At 40.2% G+C, this 16,488-nt stretch overlaps 1 protein-coding gene across 6 annotated transcripts in view; it reads left to right on the top strand.

Annotated features, from left to right (window-relative positions):
* The window catches only part of PRUNE2 (prune homolog 2 with BCH domain), a 444,626-nt gene that overhangs the window by 242,401 nt on the left and 185,737 nt on the right, over positions 1 to 16,488 (top strand). For all 6 annotated transcript variants that reach the window (XM_075828260.1, XM_075828248.1, XM_075828238.1 and 3 more), the window contains exons 7-9: positions 3,816 to 3,971; positions 6,439 to 11,218; positions 12,916 to 13,663. In XM_075828260.1, the coding sequence (XP_075684375.1) occupies positions 3,816 to 3,971; positions 6,439 to 11,218; positions 12,916 to 13,663 (5,684 nt within the window). The remainder of the gene's footprint in view (positions 1 to 3,815; positions 3,972 to 6,438; positions 11,219 to 12,915; positions 13,664 to 16,488) is intronic.

Raw genomic sequence — 16,488 nt, 5'->3', positions numbered from 1 at the left:
GTCAATCAATGTGTTTCTTTATAATTCGTTTTTATTAAAAATTATTTTTACTTTTTGAGATACAGCTGCTTTGTATTCTGTATACAGAACAGCTGTATCATGCGCTAATATCTGAATTTGTCAGGTCCGTGGGACTGATGGGTTCAGTGTCAGCAGGTCCTGTGTGTCTCTGACACGCAGGATCCACCTGTAATCTATGACATCTAAGTTCTAAGTTATGATAACAGGTGGATCGACCCACTTTCATTAAATCCGTTAGTCCCGCGGAACTGGCGCATACAGGATTCAGCTCTAGGTACAGCTGCTCCGTATATAGGATACAAAGCAGCTAAATCTCAAAAAGTCTAAATAATTTTTTATAAAAACAAATGTTAAAGTTGCACGAAAAACACTGACAGACCTTTTTATTAAAACAAATTGCTTTCAAAGGTTTACTTAGCCTTTAAATTTAATAGATCATTTGATAAATATCTATTGAAGTGAATGGATATATTATGGTGAGAATAAATTCTGTATGGAAAAACATAAAATTATCACATGTTGCATGTTAAATATTATATTTTAAACCACAGAGTACTGTATCACTTTCTCTTCTTTGAATAGTTGAACACTGTATGGTGGTATTTGGCATTGTGCGGCACTGCTACTTAGGCACTTTACAGTATATTATGTTTGCAGTGTATGGGGGAAGCAGCAATGTATAGTATTGTTATTTAGGCAACTCTATTAAAGTGTTACTTGGTCAACTTATGGCACTGTTACTGGGCGATACTGTATGGCACTTATTTTTATACTCTTTTTGGTATGGCTATTTGTACACTGTATGACTATACACCATATGTGTCAGGGGGTACCAATAGAAGGCACCACACAGGCCATTATATAACATAAGGACAGCCATGTTGGTGCTTTATAAAGAAAAGTATTATTGTTATTATGGCTCAAATTGCTAATAATATGGTTACAGAGTAAGGGCCTGTTCACATCACCGTTCGCTTTCCGTTCCGGGGTTCTGTCGGAGGTTTCCGTCGGGTGAACCCCGCAACGGAAAGTGAAACCACAGCTTCCGTTTCAGTCACCATTGATATCAATGGTGACGGAAACATCGCTAATGGTTTCCGTTCGTCACCATTCCGGCAGGTTTCCGGTTTTCCAACTGAATCAATAGCGCAGTCGACTGCGCTATTGATTCCGTCGTTAAACAGGCCCTAAGGCTATATTCACATGACAGTGAAAAAAAATGTCCATTAAAAACTGATCAACTGTCAGTTTTTCATGGCCATTTTGCATCAGTGTGTCTCTAAATTTTCAACCATTTCCAGTCCGTCTGTCCGTTTTTAATGGCCGTTTAACATCCGTTTTGCATCAGTTTTTCATGGCCGTTAAAAAAACTGATGAATCTCATTGGTCATGCTTTTTTTTTGTCCCAACCCGCTGCAAACAACCAAAGGAAGGTTACATGTTCACCTAGACACTATTTACAGCCTCCCTGTATTTGATGCCACACACCTCCCTGTATATGATGCCACACACCTCCCTGTATATGATGCCACACATCTCCCTGTATATGATGCCATACAGCCCTCCTGTATATGATACCACACACCTCCCTGTATATGATGCCACAAAGCCCCGATGTAGATGGTGCCACACAGCCTGACATGAATGCCCTACATACTCACCGATGCAGCGCTGTCTTCTTCAGGTAAGGTCTCTCGTCTTCACGGGATCTGCGAAAGCGACGCGATGACACTCACCGATGCAGCACGTCTTCATGTGTGGTCTCTCGTCTTCACGGGATCAGCAAAGGCGGCGCGATAACGTCATCGCATCGCTTTCGCAGAACCAGTGAAGACGAGAGACCACACCTGAAGAGGTGCTGCATCGGTGAGTGTCATCGCGTCGCCTTCGCAGAACTCGTGAAGATGAGAAACCACACCTGAAGAGGTCGGCGCTGCATCGGTGAGTGTGTTATCGAGCCGCCGATAGCCAGCAAGGGAACTAGTAGTTCCCTTGCCAATCCCCATGTCACAGATCCATTTTAACGGTTGTTACATGTATGGACAGCCGTTAAGACCGGATCCATTGACTTCTATGGGGGCCGTCAGGCCGTTAAAACTGACATAAATAGGACATTTTCCATTTTTTGATGCCCATTATTCACGGGCCGTTAAAAAAAGGCCCATAGAACATCATTGCAAGGGCCTGCATTGCTTATTTAAATATAGTACTGACATATGGAATGTATAGAGAATATAGAGGTCAATATACTAAAGGGTGAATACAAGATTTACATCTACACCTAATATATGGATCCTTTTACATAACCCTGTATCCTTTACAAGTTTGTACAAAGAAATGGCAAATGAATGGCTGTCCATGTAATACATGGAAAGGCAAGGTCTGCCAGAGCAGCTACCTCTGATATTCAGTGGCTCTGTACTCAGTGGCTCATTGAGGAGGTTTCCAGGCAGAGTACTCCCTTCTAAGACATCCATATGTCCTAATAGAACATATGTACAGGGGTTGTCCTGATGGAACAATCCCTTTAAGAAATAAAAATTCTGTCTGCTGCTCTTTAATAATAGACTAAAAAGTAGGGTCAGCAGTTTCGCACCGCACAACCTGTAATCCAAGACATCAGAAACTGGTGCAATTCTTGTTAATAAAATGATGTGTTATTAATACGCATTTCTTATGTGACCAAGAACTTGTAAGGTGGTTCCATGATGGCAGTTTGACAGAAAACTCCTGAAAAAGGCTAATGTAAAAGTTAATGGGGAGGTTCTCTGTCTACCTGTTAAGAAGATCGCCGTGGTCACATGTTTTCTCATCTCTTATGCTTTTCTCTCTTAAACTTTTTATCTGTAACCTCACTTCTAAATAAACTTTTCATTTACTTTAACCGTGAGAAATTTCCTAATCAAAGTTAATACTATATATTTGAATATATGGGTGAACAAAGAATTTTGAGAATTCTACAGACATTGGGGAGATTTGCAAATCAAAATGTGCCAGAATTCTGGTGCAAATTTCATCAAATAATTTGAATACATGGCAGTTTTAGATACATTTTACACTTGCCTCAACAGTTTTTAAACATTTTTAGAAAAAGGGGCGTCTTAAAATTGGACTCATTTACTTAAAGGACTGTTTACACTGGGCAATTATCGGACAGACAAGCATTCATAGAACGCCAATAATTGCCCTGTGTAAATAGGACAACGATCAGTAGCTGATTGAGCAAACGCTTGTTTATCTGCTGATCGTATCGTTTTAAAAAACTGAAATATCATTATCGGCAGCACATCTCCCTGTGTAAACTGGGAGACGTGCCGCCGACATGATAATAATGTATGGGGACCAGCGATCGGAGTAACAAGCGATCGGAGTAACAAGTGCTCGTCCCAACAAGTGCTCGTCCCCATACTAGCTCCTTGTAACAGGAGCAATCAAGCACCGATCAACGATCTGTCTCGTTGATCGGCGCTCGTTGCACCGGCCAAAATTGGCTGGTGTAATAGGACCTTAAGATATATGCCAAATATTGGTGTAAATGTATCCGCTATGAGGTGGTTTAAGGAACAGAAATGTTACAGATTCCTATCTTGGGATATGGCTGTGTCATTTATAGATTTTTTTTTCGTTATTCAAGGTAATTTAAAGAAAGAAAAAGATTGGGTAACTGAAAAGTCAGACTCCTGCTGTTTCACATTCACAGTGTATAGAAGCATATGTCATGGTTATGGCTTGTAACCCAATTGTTCATGTCTTACATCCATCTCAGTGAACTGTTTTCTTTTCCTTGTTACCAGGATTTAATGAGCTACAGGAACATCATTGGTGATCTGAAAATATTTCTTGATAAATACGAGTTTGACATACTTATTCTTTTGGCCGATTACTCAACAGAAGATCAGACAAGGCAACAAATAGCTGTCTATTCGGAGAACCCAGAATTGTGTAACCAAGTAAGAGCAGATTACATTTTCAAGGTGTTTTTAATTATTTTGCTGTAAATATATCTATCATGGTTGCTAATTGTTAGGTAATTTAATTGTTAACCCTTTAGTGACCAGCCTATTTAAAGCCATAATAATCAAGCGATTTTTTTTTTTTTGTTATCTTATCGTCGCATTTCAAAATGTAAAACTTTTTTATTTTTTGATATACAATATTTTAATGACACAATTTTGGGGTACATATAATTTATTGATTAACTTGTATTACCTTGTTTGGGGGTAATATAAATATATATATATTAAAAAAAAATAGCATCTTAAAAGTATGCCATTTACCGTGTGTTATAAATAACACAATAACTTTATTCTGCGGGTTGTTACGATTACGGTGTTACCAAATTTATAACGTTTTTTTAAGAAAGCATTTTGTAATGGAAAAAGGGAATTTTTCTTTTTAATTACTTGGGATTTTTCATTTCTTTATTATTAACTTTACTAAACTACTTATTTTTTACTTTTTCTTATTCCCACTATGGGACTTCACTATGCGTTCTGCGATACTTCTGTCTTGCAGTGTATTATGTCTGTCAGTGTAAAACTGACTAGCATTCTAGTAGGTCATGAATCTAGCAAGGCCTAAAAGGCATACAATGATGGCATACCTGAGGGTGTTTGTTAGGATCCCAGCTGCCATAAAAATCATAGTCGTGGGGGTGCCAATGGGGTGAAAGGGGGAGCCCTCTCCCTCTGGAACTACTTAGATTCTGCGGTAGTTATTGACGTGGCATCTAAGGGGTTAAACAGCCGTTAGAACAGGAGTTGGCTTTCTTTAGGAGCACCGGTGTCAGGCTCATGACAAAGCGATGTGAAGAGGTGGTGCTGTGGCCTAAGTAACCTTACTGACCGCCATCAAAAGGAGTATGGGCGGTCATTAAGGGGTTAACTGGTTCCCGACCGCTGGCTGTGTATTTACGGCCAGCGGTCAGGGTCCTTAAAACCCGCGCCATGGACTATTTACGGCGCGGGTTTTAGCTTGCTGCCCGAGCGATCGGGCAGCTGAATGTCGGGTCTCCGGCTGTCAGTAACTGCCGGGGACCCTGAGGAGAGGATAGAAGCAGCTTTTGCTGCTTCTGTCCTCTCTGATCACTTGAACACAGCGCTCAATGCGCACTGTGTATATGAACAGAGGCATCAGCCGCGCCACGGCCTCTATTGGTCCCGGTGATCATGTGACTGGTCGCATGATCGCCGGGTGCCGTTACTGACGGACTGCTGCTGGGTCTTACTAGACCCAGTACAGCCCTATTAGAGATAATAGTCACTATGAGAGGGCTGATTGCCCCTGTAACTGGGGCTGCTGTGCAGTGGAAAAACATGGTGTAAAAGAAGAAAGAAAGAAAAATAAAGTCCCTCAAGGTCTTTTCTGAACTTTGAGGGACAGACCATAGTAATAAACAAATAAAAGTAAAATAAAGTGCAAAAAAAAATTAATAATAAATACACATAAAATACCCACCCCCAAAAAAACTTTCCCCCCGCCAATCATTGTCGTAACGCTAGCCCTGAGCCAATTACCCTAATGTAATATATTTATGGTAGACAATGAAGATCACAAATAAAAGGTCTATTTTAGGGTAAAACGATGTTATTACCAGAAAAAAATTGCTAAAAATTAAAAAAGCTTATTTTTTTTTTACTATTATTGTCAAACTTTAAGCCTAAAAGTTCTAATATAGCAAAAAGGATGTGTATAAAAATGATAAACAAATAAACCTGCATTGTCTACGAAAAAAAACATCGCAAAAATCACGTCGCTAGCCCAACAAATAAAAAAGTTATAGCTGTTTAACTAACGAGTGCTAAAAAGGGCTAAACGGTGTCTGGTCCTGAAGGATTAAAATAGTCGGGTCCTGAACTGGTTAAACACATATCTGCTTATAGGGAAATTGGTGCAAAAAAAATTTCCTAATGTAAATTTATAGCAGAATTGGGTTTGTCATCTGGCTCATAATGTGCTTTTAGAAAAATCTGCAAGTATATTTCTTTAACTAAACAAGAATAACAAATTCAGCTCTGCTGTATTTGTACTGTAAAGACTGTGATCGATAGGTAAAGGGAACAAGTGCACCTTTCAACAGCACGAAGTACAAATGATATATCATTAAACAAGTGAGATCATTTTGTGGTTAAACTGCTCGACTTAAACAATTGTTCCTTTTTAAGCTTGTGACATATTACACGTTATTACAGGTAGCAATCATGATTTATCATCTATTGAAGCCGTTCATTCTAATATATACTATGCTATGTTATATCATCTAGATATTATGCCACCCCTAAATTCTGGCCTCTAGACATTTCTGTATGTGATGTATTCTATTTCACTTCATATATAATAATTACATATACAATATTCTATTCAAATATTTGCAAATATTTATGTTCATTCTCCATTAAACAAATTTGCGTTCCATAGGTATGCTGTGAATTGGAAGAATGCCAAAATCCTTTCCTCGATCTTGAGCCATCAGATTACGGGTGTGATTGTTTTTTTGTTTATCAGCAAGAAAGTCCATTAGTAACCTGTGAGCAAGTTACAGCAATCATCAAAGAAGCCATCAACAGAAGACGCATTGGTATGGTTCCCAACAGCAGGACTTCCTCAACAGAAGCTGTTGCTGGCAGTGCCCCTCTCTCACAGGGATCATCTGGTATTATGGAGTTGTATGGTTCTGATGTAGATCCACAACAAAATCCATCCAACTTTTCAGATAATCAACAGGATATTAATGGATCAGTACAAGCCCAGGTGGATGTCAATGTCGATCTTGTGAGCCCAGATAGTGGCCTTGCAACAATAAGAAGTAGCAGGTCTTCTAAAGAGAGTTCTGTTTTTCTCAGTGATGATAGTCCAGGTGCAGAAGTTGCTGGTTCTCATCACAATTTTGTTCCTGGAGTTGATTCTTATAGTTCTATCCCAGAATGTGTAATCACTGAAGAAGAAACCCCCTCAACTAGGAATAACAGTGATAATCTTGATCTCTTCAGCTTTGATCTGGTCCCTAATATGCGCTCAGAATCTACTTCGCATTCTGCAGACTACTCTATGGCTGATGATTTTTTTTTTCAGAGTGATTCCTCAGAGGGACAGCAAGTTACTGCTCAAAAAGTACATGAACAACCCAATTTTTACAGGGATGATATTGCTAATTGTTCAACAAAATTGCTAAATTCCAAATCTGGAAAAGCCACACTGTTAGGAGTAGAAAATATTAGTTTAGTAGAGTTTGATGACAATTTCATGCATAGTCCTGAAAACCATGAGGATCTGTGTGATAAACATCCCAGCGTAAGCGACCTTGTTGAATTCAGCTGTCCTTTATCTTCTGATATTCTTGGACATGCAGAAGTTAAAATTCCTCCAACGCCTATGAACAGTCTAGTGGAAAGTTCTCCACTAGACAACGGACCACCTACTTTTTTTCCAGAAGATGTAATAGAGAAAATTAATGAAATAGGAGCAGTTGACATACCTCAGGTTAAATATTCGTACTGGTGGAATGGAGGTGAGCCAAGCTTAACACAAGAGGCCTTGTTAAATGGCGACACATGGAGTTCAAGTGAACAAGAACCTGTGTTCAATAGCCCTGATTCGTGGAAGGGCCAAAAGCTAAAAGAAAATCATGAAGCGGGAAACATAGCTGACACATTTCATATGAAAGTACCTAACTGTAATAGACTTAATAACCGAGACAATCATGATAATAATACAAGGCAGGAAAACAAAACATTTTCAGATTTATGGAGATCAAACCAACCCATTGAAGCAACGTCAGATCCATGGTGTGGCTCCCCAGATAACTTTGGACCATGTGCAAATGAACCATTTGATACATGGGATACTATGCAAAAAGGTAGCCATAAGAGATACTTTTCTAAAGCTAACGAAGTGGGTGAATTAGCAAGTGACCAATATTCAGAATATACTCCAGATATGAACGATAGAGGTAACAGACTGGATCAGGAGATACTTGAAGAAGAGTGTAAAGGTGACACCCAAAATAAAAAATTACAATTCTTTGATCCTGATGGAGAGGCATCACATGATTTAGGACACATTCAAAGAAATCTCTGTGTGTGGGATGTTTGTCAAAGTAATAAAGAGTCAGACATTCTTAATAGTGAAATTGACTGGGAAGACCCATTTTTGTCTTATAGATGTCTGGATTTTACAAACCCAGGCACAAGTAAAGATTGTATTGTTTCTCCCCCAGACACAAATTACTCAACGTCAGACTCAGTATCTTCTCCTTTGTATGAAGATGATATGAAGGAACCTGAGAAGACATGGGAAGAGCCAAAAATTGAGCTAGCTCCTCATCGACGAGTGGTTGCTAATACTGAAGAGTTGAAATTGAGTGACAGTAGCTCTTCAAATACAGAAAACATGAATAATTCTATTGAAACTCTAAATTCACAAGATCTACCTAGAACATCTGATACAATAGATGGCGTCAAATTCACGATAGAAAGAAGTGATAAAATGAACAACTCGACACCTTGTCCATGGCAAGACTTTACCCTTGAATACATGGAAGGGGAACGTTTGATACACGGTAGCAAAGACGTACCCAGTGAGGAAAATTTACCCAAAGCATGCACTGAACATATGCTTCAGATGTCCTTTGCAATCAATGATTCAAGTCATTTTTTACAAAGTGTGAGTTCTTCACCAAGTGAATCATTAGTTGATGTTCTCCTTAAAAATCATGGGCAATATGCAGAAGCCAATAAAGATGTAAAAGTCAGTTTTAATGATCTCGATGATCAATCATCTGTTAAGCTTCCAAATATCAAACCTCTTTCTCCCGATATACTCAATAAGGTAATAAATGTTTTGAATGAACATCAGTTTGAAGCTATTAGTAAAACACATGAAGATTTGTCTTCACATAAGGGAGAAGACATAGACACTTGGGAAACAGAATTGCAGTATGACACAGAATCCTCCTCTTTGAACACTCCAGATGATTTAGATACTTTACAAAATGTCAATATGTTTGATAAATCTCCTGTGTTGGGTGTAAGGAAAGGGTGTGATGACTGTGATAAAAATATAAACTCTGTTATCCACTTGTCTCCAGTCAATGAAACCAAATTTCAGGCCAACAATATAGACCAGAAATGTTTATCACAGAATTCTGGTCCATTGAGTCCAGAGGCAAACAACACATATAAACCCCATATTTATGAGAAAAGTTTCTGTACTAACATTGAAATAAAGGAAAATATATTATACGGTGACATCACTTGCAAACCTCACATAGATTCTAATAACGTAGATGTTGACGATGGTATTTTACATGGACGTATGTTCAATGCTTCCCACAGTAACTTTGCACCAGCTGAAACAGTCTCAGATTTAGGCTTGGGTATATCTAATGTTATACAAGACCTGAAAATGGACCCATGTCATAATGTAAATATTCTAAGTGGCTCTTCCAATTCCAGTTCACCAAGTCCAGAATTAGCTGACCGCTTGGGTGTACTACATGATGGCATTTCATATGGAAATAAAATAGACCATTCACCAGTATCAAAAAACAACATCTATCAAGCAGGTATAAAGGTTCCGGACGGTGTTAACCCAGCAAACACATCGTCCAGCATCATTAGTAAAGTTCCCATGAATTTGGATATTTGGAACACGCAAATTTGTGAGGATTCTCAATCTTCATCAAGTCCTGAATCCAATGACATTCTAGATTATTCGAGTCCAATGGATAGAAATGTCAAAAACTGTTTCCAGGAGAAGGTGATGGATCTGAAAACAACATCTACATTCTTTAATGATACTCAATCCAGTTCAACGACACCTGGTACAGAAGAAGAAAGTTTGGAGGAGCAACTTGATTGTTTCAATGAATATTCTTCAGTGGTGTATAATATTACAGAGGACAAGGCAGAATGTCTTAATATTCTTTCAGATGAACAAGAACAATCTACACTGGATCAAAGTAGTCTTCTCAATCTAAGTTGCCCTACTTTAAACAATTCACACCCAATTGATGTTGGGTACGAGGAAGATAACCGACTTGTAAACCCAACAGAATCGGGGGAACAAGAACAGGACACAACTTTAAAAATGTACCTGAAGTCACACATCAACACATTGACACACATTGACCCTCGTCAATTCAGTGGTGCAAATGTTGGTATTGAAAGCCCAAGTAATGTAAACTTATGGGAATGCAATATTAACATTGAAAAAGCAGATAACCTGGAAAGCATATGCAATGTGCCTAATAACATCGATGTGAAGGCCAAAAGAAAACCATCAGATGTTATGGATGATATTGAACAATCCCAACTAGATGTGAGCATTGTCCAGGAGGATAATTTGTCTTCTAATGTTCTAGATCAGCCCAATGACATGGAAAGCAGCTTTGACCATTGTAAAGAAGGTCCAAACCAAACAGACTATATTCCAGACATCCTAGATGACTACACTCAGCAATCCTCTCCATTTTTTTGTGTAGAACCAGACCTTTGGAATATGACGGAGAAAGCATACACCAAAATATCACTGAGTGACAGTCCTGATGTATTATATAGTTGTGAAAACAGTCCACAAGCTTCAGGTAGCCCAGATTTGTGCAGAGAATATGAATACAGCCAAACATACCGGCAGCATGTAAGCACGGACGCAGGCAATATTCCTAGAATAAGAGATCAGACGGAAAGTACAAAAGAAAGACAAGAAGGTGAAGAAACACAACTATCATATTCACTCTCTTCACTTGCATGTGACGGCCGGACATTGCAGTCTGTTAACACTATTGAGAGATTAGATACGTCAGTCAAGCCTACAGATGTTAATGAGTTAGGTGACATTGATGGTGAAATTGATAGTGAGGATCTGACTGATTCTATTAAGTCGGCTCTTCCTTTTGAGGATGACTTGATCTGTAGAATCCATGAAGACCAAAACATATTGACTAAGGAACATGAACATTTTATTAGGTCAGAAACATCCAACATAATACTTCCAGAATGTTCAACTTCCATTAAGGACAGTGATCATAAACAAAAATATATTTCAGAGCAAAGAGCTGATACTTATATAGAGGGGGAACTGAAATCTGTGCTAGGAATAGGACCAGCGGAGAGGGAAACACGGTTTACAGATGAAAGAGGATGGCACAACCACATTTCTCCAGCAGATGGCAGTCCTGGTCCATTACAACCAGCTAATGGTAAGACCATATAAAGTCTGTAATAATGGTAACAACAAAAACTATAATAATAAACACAAGTCTCTTATAGGCAGTAGAAAATGTATAGCTAAGGCAGGAATCCTGCAGGTTTTGTTTTGAAGTCTATGTTCACATCTGCGTTGTAGGCTCCGTTAGGAACCTCTGTTAAAGATTCCATCAATAATGCTGGAAAAAATGGCGCAACATGCAGTAATGTCAATGGGGTCCATCAGGAGCTGTTGTTGTCCGTCATGTGACATTTCCGGCACTGCCATTATTTTTGACGGAACAGAAAAACGGGAATACAAACGCAGATGTGAACTAAAATGTGGACATACATTCCAGCATTTCAGGTTAGCAAGATAGACTTTATTCACAGTTTTTATAATTTTTGCAGTGTTTTTTGACTGCAAATCTATTTATCCAGTAAGAGAGATGGAAACCTGCTGGTCCCATTATAAGTTAATGGGATCCCTCATGATCCGTTACAGAACAGACCATAATAGATCTGGCACTTAAAGGGAACCTGTCACCTCTCCTGACATGTCTATTTTTAGTAAATACTTGTATTTCCCATGAAGTAACAATTCTAGAACATATTTTCTGACAATTCTGCGATGTGATATTCCTCTGTTATTCCTAATAGAAATGTATGAATAATTTGACAACTAGGTGTTACCATTCCCCGCTAGGTGTTACCATTCCACATCTCAAAGGGATGTGTCCCTACACAATCTCACTGTCAGCACTGATTGGACATTGTAAGTCTGTTTAGGGATACACACGCCCAGTTGTCAATTTATTCATACATTTCTAGGAGGAATAACAGAAGAACGGCACAACGTAGAGTTCTAAGAAAAGATGCTCCAGAATTATTATTTTATGGGGAATACAATTATTTACTACAACAAACATGTCAGGAGAGGTTACAGGGTATTACAGTAGCAGCAAAGTGGATGATATTTCAGCAAAACACATCCACATGCTGCAGAAAAACCCAGCAGAAAACTGGAAATTAACCTAGGGTGCGGATTCTCTCTGCAGCATGTCAATTTCTTTAGCGAAAACTCTGCAGAATTTCTGCATGGAAAATTCTGAGAAAATTTTGCTGTGTATGAATGTACTGATCCACTTTGTTAGCACATCCATCAATGTTTCTCAATGTAGATCGATATTTAGATATGCAAGCACAACAGAGAACTATGATATAGGGTAAATGGCAATAGAACGAGAGTTAAGATCCTTTTAGACGACCTGACATGAGCCGTAAAAACGAGCACCGATCGACGATACTGCAGATCGATCGGCGATCATTTAGGTCAATTCACAGGGAGCAATTGTCTGTTACTGCGATCAGTTGTCTGCATGCATTTGCATCGTGTCGGAAGCACATCACCCTGTTTACACAGGGAGATGTGCTGCTGACTAGTGACCATTTTTTGGGTCAGATAAATGGTGTGATCAGTCGCTAATCAAGCATTTGCACAGGGCAATGATCGGGGCGAGTGTTCGTATAAACGCTTGCTCAACCGATCATTGGCCCGTGTAAAAGGGCTTTTAGAGAGTGTTCGGTGTAATTTATGGAATCTATTGACTGGGGAATAGATATTCTAGCATGTCATCTTTCTGCATTGCGCTATGAATTTGAATGAGGATTTTCATTACTTCCTTTTAATTACTTATGTTTTTATTCCTAGAACTCAGTGGACTTCAGGTGTGGGAAGATTATATTGGAGTAGATTTGGAAGAAGATGACAACATGCAGGATGATAAAGATCCTGCTAATCCGGCATTGAATTCCACATATAGCAGCAGCTTAGAAATCAACGCTCCTTGTGTGGTGATATCTGAAAGTAAAATAAACATTTTCCCATTCAGAGATACTCATGTAGGGCCTGGACAAACAATGTCTGATACAACTTATTCAGTAGGGTCTCCAGATACATTTCAGTCAATCTCCATGACAAATGCAAGTGAAAAGCAAATGACCCATGGATCCGGATTGCACTCCTTTCAATTAGAAGAAAAAACGTCTTCTATTCTACCACAAAGGAGAGAGAGTAAAAAGAAATCAGAAGAAATCTCAGAACATGAGCACAGCTGGAGTATAATACTCAGCCAGGCGGAGGCCTCTGATACCTCACCTGAAGACATTTTTAGCAGAGCAGAAACTGTAGACTGTGATAAAGACGTAGGGGAGATTTTATATATGGAATCCGGAAGACAGGATGGATATCGGGCATCAGTTAGGGAAATTGATGATATAGACCTTGAGGAAAGCTTTGAACTGTGCAAACTAGACGAGAGTGCCACCAAACCACAGACTGAAATACATAATCTTTTAAAGTCACAAGAAGGAGGACTGCCATTAAAGCTTCCACCTGAAGGTGGCATATTTGCCAAGGAGCTGGCAGTTGACAGTACTTCTAATGTTTTTGATCAAAGGTAGGACATTTGTGCTTTTTGTAATACTGCATAGCGTGGAGTAAATGTACCTAGCATGAGCATAACTACCAGGGACACTAGTTACTATGGGCCCACCGGAAAAGGGGCCCATCTCCACTTAGAGGTGGCGTGGATGATAAGAGTGGAGTAAAAAATGCGGCAGTGGAAAACTGAAAATTGAATACGTATCACAGTAAGGAGGATAAGACACGGGGCAGAGTACAGACCAAAAAAATTAGGAACTTTTCATGTCCTGAACTCATTTGCTGCTGATGGGGGTCATAGTTAAGTGGGCTCTATTCCAAGTTTTGCCTTGGGGCCCCATGGTTATGTTTAAAGTGCACTTGAAGAGGACCTGAAGGTTATGCACTTGAAGAGGACCTGTCATCGCTTCTGATATGTTTGTTTTAGTAAATACTTGCATTACCGTAATATAACAATTCTGTAGCACCTTTTCTTAGAACTTTGCCTTGGGCCATTCCTCTGTTATTCCTCCTAGAAATGTACAATTAAATTGACTACTAGGTGTTACTAGTTGGGGGGTGTCGCTACATAGTCTGCAGAACGGCACAATGCAGAGTTATAAGCAAAGATTCTCTAAAATTGTTATTTCATGGGGAATACAAGTATTTACTAATACAGACATGTCAGAAGAGGTGACAGGTCCTCTTTATCGCAACCTAAGCATGTAGTTAGTATTCTTTGTAAAAACATTTCATTCTACGAAATTGACTAGGAAGCTATCGTTTCTTAACCATGCATAGCAGTAGTACAAAGTAAATAGTACATTCTTTAAGATCATACTTTTGATTTCTTAGTTCTCAGGGCTTTGTAAACGTTACGCTGATAGCATACTTTTCCGGTAGTAGAAATACACTATAAGGACAAAAGTATTGGGACACACCTCTTAGTTATTGAATTCAGGGGTTTCATTCAGTCCCATAGTCACAGGTGTATAAAATCCAGCACCTAACCATGCAGTCTGTCTGTACAAACATTTGTTAAAAAATTTGTCACTCTAAGGGTATGTTCACACGGCCTATTTACGGACGTAATTCGGGCGTTTTTGCCCCGAATTACGTCCGAAAATAGCGCCTCAATAGCGCTGACAAACATCTGCCCATTGAAAGCAATGGGCAGACGTTTGTCTGTTCACACGAGGCGTAATTTACGCGCCGCTGTCAAATGACGGCGCGTAAATAGACGCCCGCGTCAAAGAAGTGACCTGTCACTTCTTTGGCCGTAATTGGAGCCGTTATTCATTGACTCCAATGAATAGCCGCGCCAATTACGTCCGTAATTGACGCGGCGTTCAAGCGCCTGCACATGCCGTTACGGCTGATATTACGAGGATGTTTTCAGGCTGAAACATCCCCGTAATTTCAGCCGTAACGGACGCCCTCGTGTGAACATACCCTAAAGAGATCACTGAATTCCAGCGTGGTACTGCAATAGGTTTCCCATGTTGTAACAAGTCAGTTTGTGAAATTTTTTCCCACCTTAAATAATCCACAATTAACTGTGAGTGGTATTATTGCAAAGTGGAAGTGTTTAGGAATCACAGCAACTGAGCCACGAAGTGGCAGACTACGTAAAGTTAGAGAGCTCGGTTGCTGAGTGTGAGTCGGATAATGCATAAATGTCAACAATGCTCTGCTGACTTTAGGGCATGACCACACATGGCGGAATTCCTCCGCAACTGTCCGCATCGATGCCGCACAGAATCTGCGTTGCAGATTCTGCAGCGGATCTGCACAAAATGTGCAGTACATTGATGCGGACTAGCTGCTGCAGACTGCGGGAAAAGTGCTTCCCTTCTCCCTATCAGTGCAGGATAGAGAGAAGGGACAGCACTTTCCCTAGTGAAAGGAAACGATTTTCATACTTACCGGCCGTTGTCTTGGTGACGCGTCCCTCTTTCGGCATCCAGCCCGACCTCCCTGGATGACGCGCCAGTCCATGTGACCGCTGCAGCCTGTGCTTTGCCTGTGATTGGCTGCAGCCGTCACTTACACTGAAACGTCATCCTGGGAGGCCGGACTGGAGACAGACGCAGGGAGTTCTCGGTAAGTATGAACTTATATGTTTTTTTACAGATACATGTATATTGGGATCGGTAGTCACTGTCCCGGGTGCAGAAACAGTTACTGCCGATCGCTTAACTCTTTCAGCACCCTGGACAGTGACTATTTACAGACGTCTCCTAGCAACGCTCCCGTCATTACGGGAGCCCCATTGACTTCCTCAGTCTGGCTGTAGACCTAGAAATACATAGGTCCAGCCAGAATGAAGAAATGTCAAGTTAAAAAAGCAAGACGTATCCGCAGCACACATGACATGTGCATGACAGCTGCGGACTTCATTGCGGAACTTTGAATCTCCATTGAAGTCAATGGAGAAATTCCGCCATGAGTCCGCCACTGCTCCGCAACAGACAGAGCATGCTGCGGACACCAAATTCCGCTCCGCAGCCTATGCTCCGCAGCGGAATTGTACGCATCGTGTAAACGAACACTGCTAATTTAAAGTGAAAGTCAATGGAGAAACGGCTCCGCTGCGGATTAACGCTGCGGAGTGTCCGCAGCGGAATTTAAGTGGAATTCCGCCATGTGTGAACCCGCCCTAATAACTGACATTAACATTCGCACAAAAACTGTGCGCCGGGAGCTTCATGACATAGGTTTCCATAGCCGAGCAGCCGCATGCAAGGCTTACATCACCAACCACAATGCCAAGCGTCGGATGAAAGCACGCTGCCACTGGACTCTGAAGCAGTGGAAACGTGTTCTGTAGAGTGACGAATAACACTTCTCTATCTGGTGGTC

Source organism: Rhinoderma darwinii, chromosome 1 (assembly GCF_050947455.1).
Source record: "Rhinoderma darwinii isolate aRhiDar2 chromosome 1, aRhiDar2.hap1, whole genome shotgun sequence".
Classification (NCBI taxonomy): Eukaryota; Metazoa; Chordata; class Amphibia; order Anura; family Rhinodermatidae; genus Rhinoderma; species Rhinoderma darwinii.
Note: the sequence above shows the minus strand (reverse complement) of the source record. Positions and strands in the feature narration are given on the sequence as shown.